The following is an 18077-nucleotide window of genomic DNA, read 5'->3' as shown; positions in this document are numbered from 1 at the left end:
TAAATGCAGTGAGACTGAAATTCTGCTACGCACAATGGGGCAGGAGAGTCCTACCAAGAGCTTTGAGATATCTGGATTAGAGCTTGGCAACGTGGAAGGCAACACATTTCTTGCATTACCAAAGGTCTACACCCAAAATAAGATCCCAGTGACAAGAGAGAACATTCCCACTCAGAAAGATCTCAAAAGGTGGCCATACCTGAAAGGGGTTCAGTTGAAGGAAATTGATGCCGACGTCGAACTCCTGATTGGCGGAAATGCTCCAAAGGCAATGGAACCCTGGCAAATCATAAATAGCCAAGGCAACGGACCGTATGCAGTGAAAACCATCTTTGGATGGATGATGAATGGTCCTCTTAACAATTGTACCATGGCAGAAGAATCTGGATGTCCTACGGTGATGACCAATCGTATCTCAATGGCCAACCTGGGGGTTCTTCTTGTAAATCAATACAACCATGACTTCCCTGAGAGAGAGTATGAAGAGAAGAGTGAGATGTCAGCTGAGGATCGTAAGATTATGGAGATAGTATCAAGCTCCATAACCCTCAAAGACCATCACTACTACTTACCGTTGCCCTTTCGCAACAAACAGGTAGTCCTGCCGAACAATCGTGACATGGCAAAGCAGCGGGCTCTAAATATCATCAGGAAGTTTAAGAAGGATGAAGGTTATGCTGCAGAGTACAAAGGCTTCATGGAAGAGATGATAACAAAAGGTTATGCCGAGAAGGTACCACAAGAACAGCTTCTCAGAAAGAAAGGCAAGGTATGGTACATACCACACCATGGCGTTCACCATAAGCGCAAAGGAACAATACGAGTGGTGTTTGACTGTTCATCATCCTATAAAGGTACATCTCTTAACAGTGAACTCCTTCAAGGCCCTGACCTGGCAAACACGCTTATAGGAGTCTTGCTAAGATTTCGGCAAGAGCACATTGCCATGATGGCAGACATCGAAGGAATGTTCCATCAAGTACGTGTCCACGAAGATGACTTGGACTTCCTGCGATTCCTATGGTGGCCGGATGGTGACACTAACAAAAGATTGGAGGAGTACAGAATGACAGTACATCTTTTCGGTGCTATATCCTCTCCAAGTTGTGCAAATTTTGCACTACGAAAGACTGCAGAAGACAACTGTGAGAGGTACGATGAAGAGGTGATTCAAACAGTGAAGTCCAACTTCTACGTTGATGACTGCCTCAAGTCAGTGGCCACAGAAGAACAAGCCATAGCTCTCACAAAAAACCTCAGGGATGTGTGCTCTCAGGGTGGGTTCAAATTGACCAAGTGGGTCGGCAACAGCCGTGCTGTGCTGACTTCTATCCCTGATGAACACAAAGCCAAGCAGATAAAAGAACTGGACCTGGACAGAGAAAAGCTGCCTGTTGAAAGAGCACTTGGAATCCGATGGAACATTGGAATCCGATGGAACATTGAAAGAGATGTGTTTACCTTCCGAGTCATTGTCAAGAACAGACCCCTTACAAGAAGAGGTATTCTCTCTACTGTCAGCTCTGTTTATGATCCATTAGGTTTCCTCGCCCCATTCGTATTAAAGGCAAAGCAAATTCTTCAAGTGCTCTGCAAGCTAAAGTGTGGATGGGACGAAGTCATCCCCGAAGAACACTCTATTTCATGGAAGAGATGGCTCTCAGAGCTAGACCAGCTTTCCAGATTCCAGATAGGCAGGTGTATGATGCCTGAGAACTTTGGTCAAGTCAAGACCGCACAGCTGCATCACTTCGGTGACGCAAGTGAGCAAGGTTATGGCACGGCAAGCTACCTTAGGTTCACAAACGGTATGGGAAAGGTCCACATTGCATTCATACTGGGGAAATCAAGGGTCACTCCACTCAAGCAGATGACGATCCCCAGACTGGAACTTGCTGCAGCAACATTGGCAGTGAGAGTGGACAGGATGTTAAGGTTGGAGCTCCAGATTGAACTTGAGGAGTCAACTTTCTGGACAGACAGCCAGTCTGTGCTAAAATACATCCGCAATGATACCAAGAGATTCCATAACTTTGTGACTAATAGGGTTGCTATGATCCGTGACCTATCGAAAGCAAAACAGTGGAGGTATTTGAACTCCAAACACAACCCAGCCGATGATGCTTCAAGAGGATTACATGTTGAAATTTTCCTGAACTCAAAGAGATGGCGCAAAGGACCAGAATTCCTGGAGAAAACAGAAACACAATGGCCAGAAGTCCCCGAGGAGCTTGGCTCCATCCCTTCAGATGATCCAGAGGTGAGAAAAGACGTCATCGTAAACAGTACATGTGTGGAAGAAAAGAGTCCGACCAGCAAACTGATCGAGTACTATTCAACATGGAACAGCTTGAAGAAAGCAGTTGCCTGGATGCTGAAACTGAAGAGACTTCTTCTACAGTTAAGCCAGAAAAGGAAAGTTCTCACACAAACTGATCCAGGTTCAGATCAGAGTCTGACAAACTCACTGAAGGAACAAATTGACAAGTTCAAACTGACATTTGGAAAAGAAAGTCTGTCTGTGGATGACCTAGATGAAGCAGAAAAGGCCATCATTCGATTTGAGCAACGACAGCACTATAAACAAGACATTGCACTAGTTGTGAAAGGAAAACAATGTGCCAAGAGAAATGGCTCAATCTGTAAGCTTGATCCAATTGTTGACAATGGCATTCTGCGAGTGGGTGGAAGGTTAAGCAAAGCTGCTATGCCTACGGAACTAAAGAATCCTATGATCCTACCCAAAGACTCCTACATCTCCAGACTGATCTTACTCCACATCCATGAGCAGGTTGGCCACTCTGGGAGAGGTCACATGCTTTCTAGACTTCGCCAGCGATATTGGATACCCTGTGCCAACTCCTTAGCAAGGAAGATCCTTAAGAGCTGTGTCTTCTGCAGGCGGATGCAAGCTAGAGCTGGAGAACAGAAGATGGCCGACCTTCCACAAGATCGGGTGTCACCTGATTTGCCGCCTTTCACCCATGTGGGCATAGATTACTTCGGCCCCATAGAGGTGAAGCGAGGCCGCGTTCATGTGAAGCGGTATGGTGTGATCTTTACTTGCCTTGTGAGTCGAGCTGTCCATCTAGAAGTTGCTAGTTATCTGGATACTGATTCCTGCATCAATGCCCTGCGCAGGTTCATCTGTCGAAGGGGCCCAGTCACAAGTATCAGAACAGACAATGGCACCAACTTTGTTGGAACACACAGAGAGCTAGGAGAAGCTCTGAAAGAGCTGGATCACAAGAAGATTCAAAATGAATTACTGAAGGAAGGAGTGACATGGTCATTCAATCCTCCCTCTGGAGCCCACCATGGGGGGGTATGGGAGAGGTTGATCCGACTGGTGAAAAAGATCCTCTATTCAGTCCTTAAAGAGCAAGCACTGGATGATGAGGCTTTGCAGACAGCCTTGTGTGAAGTTGAGGCAATCATGAACGACAGACCAATCACAACTGTAACAAATGACCCTAATGATCTAGAACCCCTGACTCCGAACCATCTGCTTCATCTGAAAGCAAAGCCAGTCCTGCCACCAGGACTATTCCAGAGAAGCGACCTATACTCACGAAGGAGATGGAAGCAAGTACACTATATTACTGACCTCTTCTGGAAGAGATGGATCAGGGAGTATCTTCCACTTATGCAGGAGCGGAACAAGTGGAACAAAACTAAGAGAAACTTCAGTCCTGGTGACCTTGTGGTCATCGTCGACGACACCGCCCCTAGGAACTCTTGGCTAATGGGGCGTGTGGTGGAGGCTTTGCCAGGGGCCAAAGGTCTTGTCCGGAGCGTCATGGTTAAGACCAAGACCAATATCTTACAGAGACCTATCAATAAACTCTGCCTGCTCCTGGAGTCGGCGGAGTGAGACACACACACACACACACACACACATACACAGTGCTCCATCTTTGAATCACGTGCACCTCTGATTCGTTGATGTTGTACTCTTACATTCTTTGATGTCGTAGTCATACATTTTTTGGACGTCATACTCTTGACATTTTTGGAAGTTGAACACCTGAACACTTCAACAGACTGAGATCTACAGACTATTTTCCTATATGGCACCTTGTATATTTGTATATAGCTATGAACTGTAATAGTGCTCTGGTATAGAACGTTTTGTGTATTGGCTCTACGTTTGAATATTAAGTAATTGTTGTCCATTCAGTGCAGTCAACAATTAGGGGCCGGTATGTTAGAGCCTATTTGGACATATTTGTATAAAAGACAGAACATTCAGAGCTCCATGTATATTTGTGTAAATATGAATGTATATGATTAAATATTAGGTACGTACCTTTATGATTTATATTTACCTGATTGAGATGTATTCATTTGTTGTTAGTGTAACTTAGTTTTGTCCCCCCCCTCTTGCCCATTCATTGTACTACAGTAAGTGTGTTAGGATAAAAGCAGGAAGTTGGGCCTTTGGGGGGAGGAGTCCTTGCTAGACGCGGGAGCGGTATAGTTTTTTGACCATACAGACATACAGACATACAGACAGGTCATATTGTGTATTTTCCATATCAGGTGACCTATGTTTTAAGTTGATTGGATATTCATTTTCCTGTTAGTTATAAGAAGAATAAACATTTTTGTTGCACCATATCCCTGGATCACATTGAATGTTTGGCTTTTTGGAAACCTTGAGTGTGGACTGTATGCGTACCAAACAACCCCGCTTGGGCAGTGGCTATGGTAAAGAGGAAAGGAAGCCACTACACACCCTGTCAGATGGGATCTACTTTATCGGACATAAGATTCAGCAGCCGTGCCATGGAGTGTGGCGCTAAGGCTGTAAGTGCCACTTGGTATGACGCAAGCAAATGCCATGAAATCGATGCAACCTTAACCCTGCTGTTGATGTCCCGTAGCGTGCCAACCTGGGAACCAGATAGCCGAGGTGAAGGGCCGCAGATAGCTGGCTGTGAAGGAGGCTAAGTCTCTAACCTAACCCTAACTATACCTATCTCTCACGTAGTGTGCCAACCTGGAGAACCAGATCGTTGATGCTGAGGGCCGTGGGGAGCTGGCTGTGAAGGAGGCCAAGTCCAAGATCAGAGATCTGGAGGATGCTCTGCAGGGGGCCAAGCAAGACATGGTCAGGCAGCTCAGAGAGTACCAGGACCTGATGAACATCAAGCTGGCCCTGGACATAGAGATAGCCACCTACAGAAAACTACTGGAGGGAGAGGAGGACAGGTATGGGGGGGGGGGGGGACAGGTATGGAGGGAGAGGAGGACAGGTATGGATGGAGAGGAGGACAGGTATGGATGGAGAGGAGGACAGGTATGGAGGGAAAGGAGGACAGGTATGGAGGGAAAGGATGCCCGGTATGGAGGGAAAGGATGACAGGTATGGAGGGAGAGGAGGACAGGTATAGATGGAGAGGAGGACAGGTGTGGAGGGAGAGGAGGACAGGTGTGGAGGGAGAGGAGGACAGGTGTGGAGGGAGAGGAGGACAGGTGTGGAGGGAGAGGAGGACAGGTGTGGAGGGAGAGGAGGGCAGGTGTGGAGGGAGAGGACAGATATGGAGGGAGAGGAGGACAGGTATGGAGGGAGAGGAGGACAGGCGAGGAGGAGAGGTATGGAGGGAGAGGACAGGTATGGAGGGAGAGGAGGACAGGTATGGAGGGAGAGGAGGACAGGTATGGAGAGAGAGGAGGACAGGTACAGTATAGAGGGAGAGGAGGACAGGTATGGAGGGAAAGGAGGACAGGTACAGTATAGAGGGAGAGGAGGACAGGTATGGAGGGAGAGGAGGACAGGTATGAAGGGGAGGAGGACAGGTATGAAGGGGAGGAGGACAGGTATAGAGGGAGAGGAGGACAGGTATGGAGGGAGTGGAGGACAGGTATGGAGAGAGAGGAGGACAGATACGGAGGGAGATGACAGGTAAACCTGGGACATGATTCAGTATGACCATTTTCTATGGATTGAGGTTCTAAACAAGGACTGGACAATGTTTTTAAAGTATTTCAGAAACTGAAGTGGCACTATCTATATTTCTTCTAGGATTGGACATCAATCTATTGTCAATATCCAGTCGGTGTCCAGCTACAGTAAGTAGCCTATGTACTACTAAAAAAATACATCAGAAAACGTACTCTATTTCATGTTATCATCCACGGACTAGAATCACACAAAATGCATTTTTTTTTTTTAACACGAGCATTTATGTTTAGGCTCCAACCCATAGAGATCATATTAAATTACTAAGTTCCAGAATGGATTGAAAATGGCAGCCAATATAGATTTTATATCAGCAATTGTGTAATAGAATTATTGTCAACCTAAAATATTGTCATATACAGTGCATTTGGAATCAGACCACTTGAGTTTTTCCACGTTTTGTTACTTTACAGCCTTATTCTAAAATGTATTAAATATTGTTTTCCCTCATCAATCTACACACAATACCCCATAATGACAAAGTGAAAACAAGTTTTTAGAATTTTTTGTAAATGTATTAACATTTTAAAGAGAAATACCTTATTTACATAAGTATTCAGAATTTGCTATGAGACTCGAAACTTAGCTCAGGTGCATCCTGATTCCATTGATCATCCTTGAGATGTTTCTACAACTTGATTGGATTCCACCTGTGGTAAATTAAATTGACTGGACATGATTTCAAAAGGCACACATCTGTCTATATAAGGTCCCACAGTTGACAGTGCATGTCAGAGTAAAAACCAAACCATGAGGTCGAAGGAATTGTCCGTAGAGCTCCGATACAGGATTGTGTCGAGACACAGATCTGGGGAAGGGTACCAAAACATTTCTGCAGCATTGAAGGTCCCCAAGAACACAGTGGCCTCCATCATTCTTAAATGGAAGAAGCTTGGAACCACCAAGACTCTTCCTAGAGCTGGCCGCCCGGCCAAACTGAGCAATCAGGGGAGAAGGGCCTTGGTCAGGGATGTGGTCAGGGATGGTCACTCTGACAGAACTCCAGAGTTCCTCTGTGGAGATGGGAGAACCTTCCAGAAGGACAACCATCAAATCAAATCAAAGTTTATTTGTCACGTGCGCCGAATACAACAGGTGTAGACCTTACAGTGAAATGCTTACTTACAGGCTCTAACCAATAGTGCAAAAAAGGTATTAGGTGAACAATAGGTAGGTAAAGAAATAAAACAACAGTAAAACGACAGGCTATATACAGTAGCGAGGCTATAGAAGTAGCGAGGCTACATACAGACACCGGTTAGTCAGGCTCTCTGCAGCACTCCACCAATCAGGTCAGACGGAAGCCACTCCTCAGTAAAAGGCACATGACAGCCTGCTTGGAGTTTACCAAAAGGTACCTAAAGGACTCTCAGACCATGAGAAACAAGATTCTCTGATCTGATGAAACCAAGATTGAACTCTTTGGCCTGAATGTCAAGCTTCACGTCTGGAAGAAACCTTGCACCATCCCTACGGTGAAGCAGGGTGGTGGCAGCATCATGGTGTGGGGATGTTTTTCAGCGGCAGGGACTGGGAGACTAGTCAGGATCGATGGAAAGATGAACGGAGCAAAGTACAGAGAGAACCTTGATGAAAACCTGCTCCAGAGCGCTCAGGACCTCAGACTGGGGCTAAGGTTCACCTTCCAACAGGACAATGGCCCTAAGTACACAGCCAAGACAACGCAGGAGTGGCTTCAGGACAAGTCTCTGTATGTCCTTGAGTGGCACAGCCAGAGCCCGGTCGAACATCCCTGGAGAGACCGGAAAATAGCTGTGCAGTGACACTCCCCATCCAACCTGACAGAGCTTGAGAGGATCTGCAGAGAACAATGGGAGAACCTCCCCAAATACAGGTGTGCCAAGTTGTAGCGTGATACCCAAGAAGACAAGAGGCTGTAATTGCTGCCAAAGGTGCTTCAACAAAGTACTGAGTAAAGAAAGGGTGTGAATACTTATGTAAATGTAATATTTTCATTCGTTTTATTTATTTTTTGCAAAATTTTCTAAAAACCCATTTTTGCTTTGTCATTATGGGGTATTGTGTGTAGATTGAGGGAATCTTTTTTAAAGACATTTTAGAATAAGGCTGTAACATAACAAAATGTGTAAAAAGTTAAGGTCTGAATACTTTCCAAATACACTGTAACTATAAATATAGTCTATAGAGGTTTTAAACAAATGTTCTGTATAGTCTCTAAAATATATGTAAACAGACCATCAACCTAAATCTTTGTTTTCGTGGAAAGCTGTGAGTGCTATTATGATACAGTATCAGTACTTTTAGTCCGTCATTGTAAATAATAATTTGTTCTTAACTGACTTGCCTAGTTAAATAAAGGTTAAATAAAAAATAAAAAAGTACCCGTTGCATTGACAACTTGTGTAAATCCTATCATCAACTGATTTCAGCCAGTGTATGCCGTGGATTGACTGCATTGTTGGAATGTTATCATATTGGCAGTTAAATTGAAAAATGTAACTGGCTAGCTAAACGGACTGGCTAGCTAATCAAAATAAAGTAGTAGCAAACTATGGTAGACCAACTCCCTTATCTTTATACCATCATAAGAAGGTTCCTGTCCATCCTAGCATTCTAATTCCTAATTCTATGCTCTAACCATTAGACTGGTGTGTTCTGTTCAGGTTCTATGAGTAGCAGTAACAAATACCACAGCAGCTTCAGCTCCTCAACACCCAAGCTGCTGATTAAAACGATTGAACAAAAAGGCAGCTCCAGATTCAGCTCTCACTGAAGAGCCCTCAGATCCTTCTGGCTGTGGATGAAGAACCATTACCGGTATATAAGAGTTTATATCACATCTCTTTCACATGTATTGCTTCTTTTGTTTATGTGCATGGAGAGTATACCATAAGATTATGATTCACGATCTAATAGTTTTGATTTTGTAGCTAGTTGTTTGTAGCTAGATGGATACAAACTTTTGATTGTTGTTTCTGTAATGAAAACACAAAGACAAACTTGCAGTTTCAACTGGTCATTTCATGTTAATGTAAAATGTAAAATGTTTTTTTAACACAGCTCGTGCTACTTGCTGTAGAAGTTTGTAAATAAAGAACAAGAGAGTACTCAAGGCCTATAATGTAAACACAAAAAGCATCATCCTCAGGCAGTGAGAGAATGGTTGTCATGAGGTCAAAAACCACGGGACACCACTTGCTTCTTTTCTATTCATTTAATATGAACTTTTTTGCACTATTGGTTAGAGATCCCTGAAGGAAGGGGGTCATGTTATTTGAAGAGATATGACGCTTTGGACTAGTAAATTCATGGGCTTTATTCATTCTTATTTTTAAAACATTCCCAAAAATAAAAAGATTAAATTAATTTCTCATACTTACACACACAATGGTTCATTCATAATTGTTTGCCAAAACATATACACTATTAAGAAGAAAATAGAGTAAGATCAGTTAAATGCATAGCTGAAAGCATACACTAGGTATGGCGGTATTACAAGTAGTAACAGAGTATTATTGCCTCCTAGTGTTCAATCAACATACTGGTCCTTCACTGCACTTAAAGACTCAGAATCTGGAGTTCCTTCACTGCACATACATATTTCCTTAGGACCTTGTCACTTCATTGTCATGGAAGACATTTTCAAATGTTTTCAGAGTACTCCTTTAAGACAATCATCATAACATATACGCAAGTCCAGTCATTTTATCTACTGGGATAAATGTAGGTCTATCGTCTCTCTTCTCCTAAAGAGGAGCAGTCTACGATCCCAGCTGGTACTTCCAAAACACTGCATCAGTGCCATCCCACAGTGTTTCTCTAAGTGTTCACTGGCTTGTTCTGCCACATCTCCTCTGATCTTTAACTCCTTGAAGTGGTCAAAGTCAGACCGGCCTAGCTTCCTCAGCCTCCGGGCAGCCGAGCGGTAGCACTTCCAGGGCTGGGCCTCCAGGAGGAGATGTTGGCTGACGGAGGCCAGCCTGGAGAGGAGCCCCAGCAGGGCAGCGTCTCCGTGGTTCAGGTGAACCCACATGGTAACAGCCAGGCACAGGGAGAGGTGGAAGCGGAAGCCGCCATGTTGTCTCAGGTAGTCCTGTAGCTGGGTCTGGCTAGCAGCATCCTCAGTGATGTCTAAGGGAATGAAAGAGATGTTCTGAGGAAAAGGGTTGGTCTGTTGGGCCCGGAGGATCAGGGTTTCGTCCAGATCGAAGCCGAGGAGTTGGAGATCAGAGTCGGGTGGTGTTGTAGAGTCTTCAGACAAGACTCTCGGTTGGAGGTGTCTGTACAATGCCACCGTCAGGTCCTGTTATATATTACACATGGATAGATACGAGAAAATACTTCACTAGTGACAAACAACTGAGTCAAAGTATTCAATCACCGATGATGAAACTCCGTGATTGTTGTCTTAATGTGTGTGGGTGGTGGATCAGTTTGTAAAGGATGGTTAACATGATTAAATCTTTCTGTGGCTAACGTTAGCTGGCTATCTTAGCTAGCTTTAGCTTACCCCTGAATTGCAGCCGACATCCAGCATCAATATGGTTTCACTGCTGTCTATGCCATACCCCAAATCCTGAATAAGTGTGGTCGGAATGAGGCTTAGACGGTTCTCTGGTGGGTTAAATGTGTAATAGTTTATAAAATTGCCGTAAGGTGCTGCACCAGGATCATCTTTTTCATCCAGAACTTCACTCTTTGCTCCACATGTTGCCATCGCTGTTCCCACGTGTGCAGCATCAAAATACGTCCGACCTAGGAAACATCTACAGAACTTCTATACCGCTCCTCCCACTACGGATTACTCAAGAACCGGACGACTTTTGACCCTCACAAGTCTCCGTTGCTTTCAGTTACGGAAGAAGTTAGCTAGCTAGCTAGGTGTGTTGACATTGAGAAGGGTATCAATAATCTATCATATTTTACAAGGTAAGCGACAATGCAATTTACATAGATATAATTTCAAACGGGAAAAATCACAATTTGTATTTATTGTGTTGATAAAAGCTTGCTAACCTTGATAGCTAGCTAAATTCCATCAGATACCCTGTCTTTAACTAACTTATGTTATACTTTGTTGTTGAAATGTTGGCATTTTGTTATCTGTGATAACCACATTGTTAAACACAAGAGTAAACAAGGAGATGTACGTTATGTAGCTACCCTTAGTTGTACTACAACTTGTCGTTGCTGAATATAACCTCCTCAGAGACCCACATGTGTTTGGTTCCGCCAGGAACACCATCACCATGTTGACCACCGCAAAGCGACTCGCCGACTTCGGATACCGGGGGTTTTCCGCCTCCATGATGCTGTTGACACTCTACGGGGGATACCTGTGCACCATGCGGGGATACCGCTACATGAACAAGCAAAAAGAGCTGCAGGTAGCGGCAGAAAACCAAGACGTGGAGGTCCTCAAGCCATAGAGGACTGGAACTGAATAGTTTGTCCACAAAATCATGGACATTTCTGTTCCTCCCATGGGACATTTCTGTGATAACTATTTGGGTGTGGAAGTTTTGTGTGCCCAGACGAGTAAAGGAGAATCTACTCTTCATTTACTGTCAACTTCATCATTTGTCTGCTAAAAGGAGAAGGGACAGAGGACTGGAGTTGACTGAAAAATGGACTGACTCCTTCCAGCTTAAACTAAATGTCAAATCAGTGTCTTATCATAACTTGCTCACGACACACTGAAGCATAGTTTGTGTGGTGGGATCTTTAAAGTTATGTACCAACTGTTAATATGAATAAAAACATCTTACACAAATAAACATCTATTTTTGTCTCTACTCAACACTCACATTATTAGCCCTAATACACACCACATCTATGAATGATCTCCACTGAAGAGGATTCTGTTGGCTTCTTCACATTTAAATTCGTATGCATTTTTTTACCAAAGACATTTTAAAAATGTTAAACATTGGTCTCATATTAATAATATAGAAACAGTCAACAGAACTGAGCAGAAACAAAGTAACTGAACAATTACTTAAAATATACAGTAGTAACTCAAGTTCACCTGACCAATAAAAAGGAGAGAATAGATCATCTCCAGCAAACTGCAGCATCACATTAAACAAATGGAATACAAGCAAATGTTCTATGTTCATAAGGTACTGCAAATATCTACAGACCCATTCACTTGACATCAGGGAATGCACATTTTTTTCTTCATTTCATCAGTTTTGATTCTATGGGTCACAGTAGTGTGTCTATTCATCCATCGTATGCTGTCATAGTCACCGATCATTGTTAGTTCTGAAGAAGAAAAATTTATTAAGAGTCAGATGAATGAAGAAACAGAGTTAAACCGTCCAGGGAACTGGATGAGGCTGGACAAGCGCTTCAAGATGTAATCTAGGATAGGATGAACTGGTAGTGGAAAGGCCTCAGATATGCCTAATTCTCACTATAGGGCCAACCCGAATAGTACTGGCTCTGACATTGTCCTTTCCAGCACAGTTCCGACAAATAGTGGATGCGCAGTGTAACCAGGCCAGACATATTTGACCTGGCTCGGCCCTATAGTGTGAATCAGATGGCAGACTCCTCTATCACCTGCTGCTGGTGCGTATCTGTGGCCAGCTTTTAGTGGTGACGGCGTGGCCGTTGGTGCCATTGGTGCCGTTCTCTGCCTTTGGAGAGAAAGCCATTTTAACCCCCCTGTCGTTGGTCCCGTTGGTGTCAGCCTCCTCCTCCGAGCTGCTCTCCACGTCACTGCGGTCATCCTTAGACACCTGACAGACAGAGAAATACAAAGTTATAATTCAAAGTGGATGACGTGCTTGACATCCTGGAAACATGGTTGCCAGGTCTGAATGAATAATGCACCTTATTTTCATAGGTAAATTACACATAAATTAATAACATGATCTCTTCATATGTAACCCATTGCAGGTCAAAATGTCACAGACTGCCTTCATTAATTCTAACTCAAACTGAACATGCTGGAGTTTAGGAGCAACTGTGAGAAATACCTAATATTCCTAAAGATGACAACCACATTGTTTGGGGGGAAAAGTAAATGAAGGCATAAATAGAATACTTACTGCAGATGACATGATGACATTTCCACTCCTGAGGTTCTCAAGTCTGGGCCTGTATTCACAACAGTCTCCAAATGTCTGGGCCTGTATTCACAATAGTCTCCAAATGTCTGGGCCTGTATTCACAATAGTCTCCAAAAACCTGGGCCTGTATTCACAACAGTCTCCAAATGTCTGGGCCTGTATTCACAACAGTCTCCAAAAGTCTGGGCCTGTATTCACAACAGTCTCCAAATGTCTGGGCCTGTATTCACAACAGTCTCCAAAAGTCTGGGCCTGTATTCACAACAGTCTCCAAATGTCTGGGCCTGTATTCACAACAGTCTCTGAAAATCTGGGCCTGTATTCACAACAGTCTCCAAATGTCTGGGCCTGTATTCACAATAGTCTCCAAAAGTCTGGGCCTGTATTCACAACAGTCTCCAAATGTCTGGGCCTGTATTCACAATAGTCTCCAAAAGTCTGGGCCTGTATTCACAATAGTCTCCAAAAGTCTGGGCCTGTATTCACAACAGTCTCCAAAAGTCTGGGCCTGTATTCACAACAGTCTCCAAAAGTCTGGGCCTGTATTCACAACAGTCTCCAAAAGTCTGGGCCTGTATTCACAACAGTCTCCAAAAGTCTGGGCCTGTATTCACAACAGTCTCCAAAAGTCTGGGCCTGTATTCACAACAGTCTCCAAATGTCTGGGTCTGTATTCACAACAGTCTCTCGAAAGTCTGGGCCTGAATTCACAACAGTCTCTGAAAATCTGGGCCTGTATTCACAAAAGTCTCTCGAAAGTCTGGGCCTGTATTCACAACAGTCTCTCAAAAGTCTGGGCCTGTATTCACAACAGTCTCTGAAAGTCTGGGCCTGTATTCACAACAGTCTCTGAAAGTCTGGGCCTGTATTAACAACAGTCTCTGAAAGTCTGGGCCTGTATTCACAACAGTCTCTGAAAGTCTGGGCCTGTATTCACAACAGTCTCTGAAAGTCTGGGCCTGTATTCAACAACAGTCTCTGAAAGTCTGGGCCTGTATTCACAACAGTCTCCCAGTAACATTGCTGATATAGCATCAGCTGTGTCTTTTAGATCATAATGAATACGATTACATGAACAGGAAGGACCTGATCCTAGATCAGCACTTCTATTCTAAGACACTGTCCTCATACAGGCCATGACCTCATACAGGGCCTGACCTCATACAGGCCATGACCTCATACAGGCCCTGACCTCATACAGGCCCTGACCTCATACAGGCCCTGACTAGAACCCAAATTGTCCCTAATCTTGAGAAGCCAGAGCTGTACTACAACTCCCACTCACCTTTCTACATCTAACCTGTACCAGTCCTACATCCCACTCACCTTTCCTCGGACCAAGGCCTTGTAGGCTATCCCGGCTATGAGGTAGGACCAGATGACGTGCAGCATCTGTAGCACCAGCAGTAGGCAGTTGAAGAGCCACCAGGAAGGGTATGGTCCAATGATCTCCCAGCTCTCAAACAACGTTGTGTTCAGGATCCTGGAACAAAGGAAGGATCACATCATGAATTAAGAGGTGCACTGAAAGTATGTAAGCGCTCACACACACACACACACACACACACACACACAAAGCCATATTTAATCCAACCCCTACGAATGACACACGTACATGTTTTTGGAGAGGTGCAGGGGGCTGGCACACAGGCCAGCTCACTTCCTGACAGATTTTATCCGTCTGACCGGGGATTCAAACTGGCAACCAGTTGTTGGCTCGCCTCTCAAACCGCTAGGCTACCTGCCTACTTTATCTGCTTGGATAAAATAAAAAAACAGAAATACCTTATTTACGTAAGTATTCAGACCCTTTGCTATGAGACTCCAAATTGAGCTCAGGTGCCTCCTGTTTCCATTGATCATTCTTGAGATGTTTCTACAACTTGATTAGAGTCTTCCTAGACCTGGACGCCCGGCCAAACTGTGGGAATGTTTTTCAGCAGCAGGGACTGGGAGACTAGTCAGGATCGAGGGAAAGATGAACGGAGCAAAGTACAGAGAGATCTTTGATGAAAACCTGCTCCAGAGCGCTCAAGACCTCAGACTGGGGCGAAGGTTCACCTTCCAACAGGACAACAACCCTAAGCACACAGCCAAGACAAGTCTCAATGTCTTTGAGTGGCCCAACCAGAGCCCGGACTTCAACCCGATCGAACATCTCTGGAGAGATCTGAAAATATCTGTTGCAGCGACGCTCCCCATTAAAACCTGACAGAGTGGAGGATTTGCAGAGAAGAATGGGAGGAACTCCCCAAACAATCATTTCGCTACACTTGCAATAACATCTGCATGTGACCATTAAAATTTGATTTGAAATACAGGTGTGCCAAGCTTGTAGCGTCATACCCAAGAAGATTTGAGGCTATAATCACTGCCAAAGGTGCTTCAACTAAGTACTGAATAAAGGGTCTGAATACTTATGCCAATGTCATATTTCAGTTTTTTTTTATTTTGAAATAAATTTGCTAACATTTCTAAAAACCTGTTTTTGCTTTGTCATGAAACATCTATTGAACTGACATTAGAATAGGGCCGTAATGTAACAAAATGTGAAAAAAGTAAAGAGGTCTGAATACTTTTCCCGAATGCACTGTAGTTCTGCTGAATGTTATTTCACCTTTAGTTAACCAGGAAGTCCCATTACCCAGGAAGTTTCCCAAGGGAGACCTGGCAGACAGACAGAGACTAACCATAGAGGGTAATTGGATAACCATAGAGGGTAGATGGATAACCATAGAGGGTAGACGATAGCCATAGAGGGTAGATGGATAACCATAGAGGGTAGATGGATAACCATAGAGGGTAGATGGATAACCATAGAGGGTAGATGGATAACCATAGAGGGTAGACGATAGCCATAGAGGGTAGATGGATAACCATAGAGGGTAGATGAATAACCATAGAGGGTAGATGGATAACCATAGAGGGTAGATGGATAACCATAGAGGGTAGATGGATAACCATAGAGGGTAGATGGATAACCATAGAGGGTAGATGGATAACCATAGAGTTTCACTAACCGTAGAGGGTAGATGACGAGCCGTGTGATGAAGAAGACTACTGCAAACAGAACAAACAGGAAGTCACACAACCGCTGGTACTTGGCGTAGTTGGCCAGCTTGGCTGCCTGAAAAAGAGGAGTAGGAAAAGCTTGATATAATTCAATGTACCTACTAGTTTCTGTGTCTGACTGAATGTTCCATGTCACACCAGAAGTTCCTTCTTCATGAGAAATAAGACTGATGTACATTCCAGTATCTACACTAGCATATCCCTGAGAATGCATGGCCAACTCATTCTAAGTACTATGCTAGTTTGTAAATGTGGAAACTGGAACTGAGCCTGTCTCTCTCTCTCTCTCTCTCTCTCTGTGTGTGTGTGTGTCTCTCTCTCTCTCTCTCTCTGTGTGTGTCTCTCTCTCTCTCTCTCTCTGTGTGTGTCTCTCTCTCTCTGTGTGTGTGTGTGTGTGTGTGTGTGTGTGTGTGTGTGTGTGTGTGTGTGTGTGTGTGTGTGTGTGTGTGTGTGTGTCCGTCCATACCCACTCACCTCCAGTATGAAGTCTGATGCATCGTGGACACACATCACCAGACTCCCAACACGTAGCATGTTGTTAGCGTAGGAGAAACTGATCAGGCTCACCGTTGCTAGGTGATGGATGAACATGATGGGAAAGTCCTGCAATTCAACAACGAACCAGGAGGAGGTTACCACAGCAACTGGGTCATAACGAACCAGGAGGAGGTTACCACAGCAACTGGCTCATAACGAACCAGGAGGAGGTTACCACAGCAACTGGGTCATAACGAACCAGGAGGAGGTTACCACAGCAACTGGCTCATAACGAACCAGGAGGAGGTTACCACAGCAACTGGGTCATAACGAACCAGGAGGAGGTTACCACAGCAACTGGCTCATAATGAACCAGGAGGAGGTTACCACAGCAACTGGGTCATAACGAACCAGGAGGAGGTTACCACAGCAACTGGGTCATAACGAACCAGGAGGAGGTTACCACAGCAACTGGGTCATAACGAACCAAGGAGGTTACCACAGCAACTGGGTCATAACGAACCAGGAGGAGGTTACCACAGCAACTGGGTCATAACGAACCAGGAGGAGGTTACCACAGCAACTGGGTCATAACGAACCAGGAGGAGGTTACCACAGCAACTGGGTCATAACGAACCAGGAGGAGGTTACCACAGCAACTGGGTCATAACGAACCAGGAGGAGGTTACCACAGCAACTGGGTCATAACGAACCAGGAGGAGGTTACCACAGCAACTGGGTCATAACGAACCAGGAGGAGGTTACCACAGCAACTGGCTCATAACGAACCAGGAGGAGGTTACCACAGCAACTGGCTCATAACGAACCAGGAGGAGGTTACCACAGCAACTGGGTCATAATGAACCAGGAGGAGGTTACCACAGCAACTGGCTCATAACGAACCAGGAGGAGGTTACCACAGCAACTGGGTCATAATGAACCAGGAGGAGGTTACCACAGAAACTGGGTCATAACGAACCAGGAGGAGGTTACCACAGCAACTGGGTCATAATGAACCAGGAGGAGGTTACCACAGCAACTGGGTCATAACGAACCAGGAGGAGGTTACCACAGCAACTGGGTCATAACGAACCAGGAGGAGATTACCACAGCAACTGGGTCATAACGAACCAGGAGGAGGTTACCACAGCAACTGGGTCATAATGAACCAGGAAGAGGTTGTCACAGCAACTGGGTCATTATAGAAAAGTTCCAAGGCAATTCTGGAATACTACTTGTGTACTCTCACATGATCTACTCTTCTACAGTAACAGTAAGACATGATCTACTCTTCTACAGTAAGACATGATCTACTCTTCTACAGAAGCAGTAAGACACATTATCAATTCTTCTACAGTAGCAGTAAGACACGGGAACAGACAGGGAGCACTGTAAGCCAAGGTCAGAGATGAACAGTTTGAAGCAACCACACTAAAATAAACAGACAGTCTATGACTCTGACACACTGAGGACATGTCCAGTGACAGCTACAATGACCAGAC

At 44.6% G+C, this 18077-nt stretch overlaps 4 protein-coding genes across 4 annotated transcripts in view; 2 read left to right on the top strand and 2 right to left on the bottom strand.

Annotated features, from left to right (window-relative positions):
• The first annotated feature begins 4963 nt into the window (after window positions 1–4963).
• Window positions 4964–9054, top strand: LOC106583716 (vimentin A1). Its single transcript, XM_082967696.1, has 3 exons — window positions 4964–5214; window positions 6029–6075; window positions 8611–9054. The coding sequence occupies exons 1-3, from the start codon at window positions 5111–5113 to the stop codon at window positions 8718–8720; spliced, it is 261 nt and encodes an 86-aa protein (XP_082823822.1). The 5' UTR covers window positions 4964–5110; the 3' UTR covers window positions 8721–9054.
• A 194-nt stretch (window positions 9055–9248) lies between these two features.
• bcdin3d (BCDIN3 domain containing) lies at window positions 9249–10690 on the bottom strand. The gene is made up of 2 exons (XM_014168195.3): window positions 10458–10690; window positions 9249–10250 (listed from the first exon to the last, which is right to left on the bottom strand). The coding sequence occupies exons 1-2, from the start codon at window positions 10662–10664 to the stop codon at window positions 9657–9659; spliced, it is 801 nt and encodes a 266-aa protein (XP_014023670.1). The 5' UTR covers window positions 10665–10690; the 3' UTR covers window positions 9249–9656.
• Window positions 10691–11196: 506 nt separating this feature from the next.
• cox14 (cytochrome c oxidase assembly factor COX14) lies at window positions 11197–11724 on the top strand. The gene has a single exon (XM_045705137.2). The coding sequence runs from the start codon at window positions 11197–11199 to the stop codon at window positions 11374–11376; it is 180 nt and encodes a 59-aa protein (XP_045561093.2). The 3' UTR covers window positions 11377–11724.
• The window catches only part of LOC106583702 (ceramide synthase 5), a 138122-nt gene continuing 131756 nt past the window's right edge, over window positions 11712–18077 (bottom strand). Inside the window, exons 7-10 of the mRNA XM_082967691.1 lie at window positions 16573–16701; window positions 16047–16153; window positions 14353–14509; window positions 11712–12693 (exon numbers count right to left, since the gene is read on the bottom strand). Of these exons, the coding sequence (XP_082823817.1) occupies window positions 12511–12693; window positions 14353–14509; window positions 16047–16153; window positions 16573–16701 (576 nt within the window). The 3' untranslated portion in view covers window positions 11712–12510. The remainder of the gene's footprint in view (window positions 12694–14352; window positions 14510–16046; window positions 16154–16572; window positions 16702–18077) is intronic.

This window comes from Salmo salar, chromosome 22, assembly GCF_965601325.2.
Source record: "Salmo salar chromosome 22, fSalSal1, whole genome shotgun sequence".
Lineage (NCBI taxonomy): Eukaryota > Metazoa > Chordata > Actinopteri > Salmoniformes > Salmonidae > Salmo > Salmo salar.
Note: the sequence above shows the minus strand (reverse complement) of the source record. Positions and strands in the feature narration are given on the sequence as shown.

Excerpts from the sequence above, each read along its gene's own strand:
- LOC106583716 (XM_082967696.1), top strand. The coding sequence starts at position 5,111 with ATGGTCAGGCAGCTCAGAGAGTACCAGGACCTGATGAACATCAAGCTG. Across the intron at positions 5,215-6,028 it reads CTGGAGGGAGAGGAGGACAG|GATTGGACATCAATCTATTG; the intron begins GTATGGGGGGGG and ends TATTTCTTCTAG. Across the intron at positions 6,076-8,610 it reads CCAGTCGGTGTCCAGCTACA|GTTCTATGAGTAGCAGTAAC; the intron begins GTAAGTAGCCTA and ends TGTTCTGTTCAG.
- bcdin3d (XM_014168195.3), bottom strand. The coding sequence starts at position 10,664 with ATGGCAACATGTGGAGCAAAGAGTGAAGTTCTGGATGAAAAAGATGAT. Across the intron at positions 10,251-10,457 it reads ATGTCGGCTGCAATTCAGGG|GACCTGACGGTGGCATTGTA; the intron begins GTAAGCTAAAGC and ends AATATATAACAG.
- cox14 (XM_045705137.2), top strand. The coding sequence starts at position 11,197 with ATGTTGACCACCGCAAAGCGACTCGCCGACTTCGGATACCGGGGGTTT.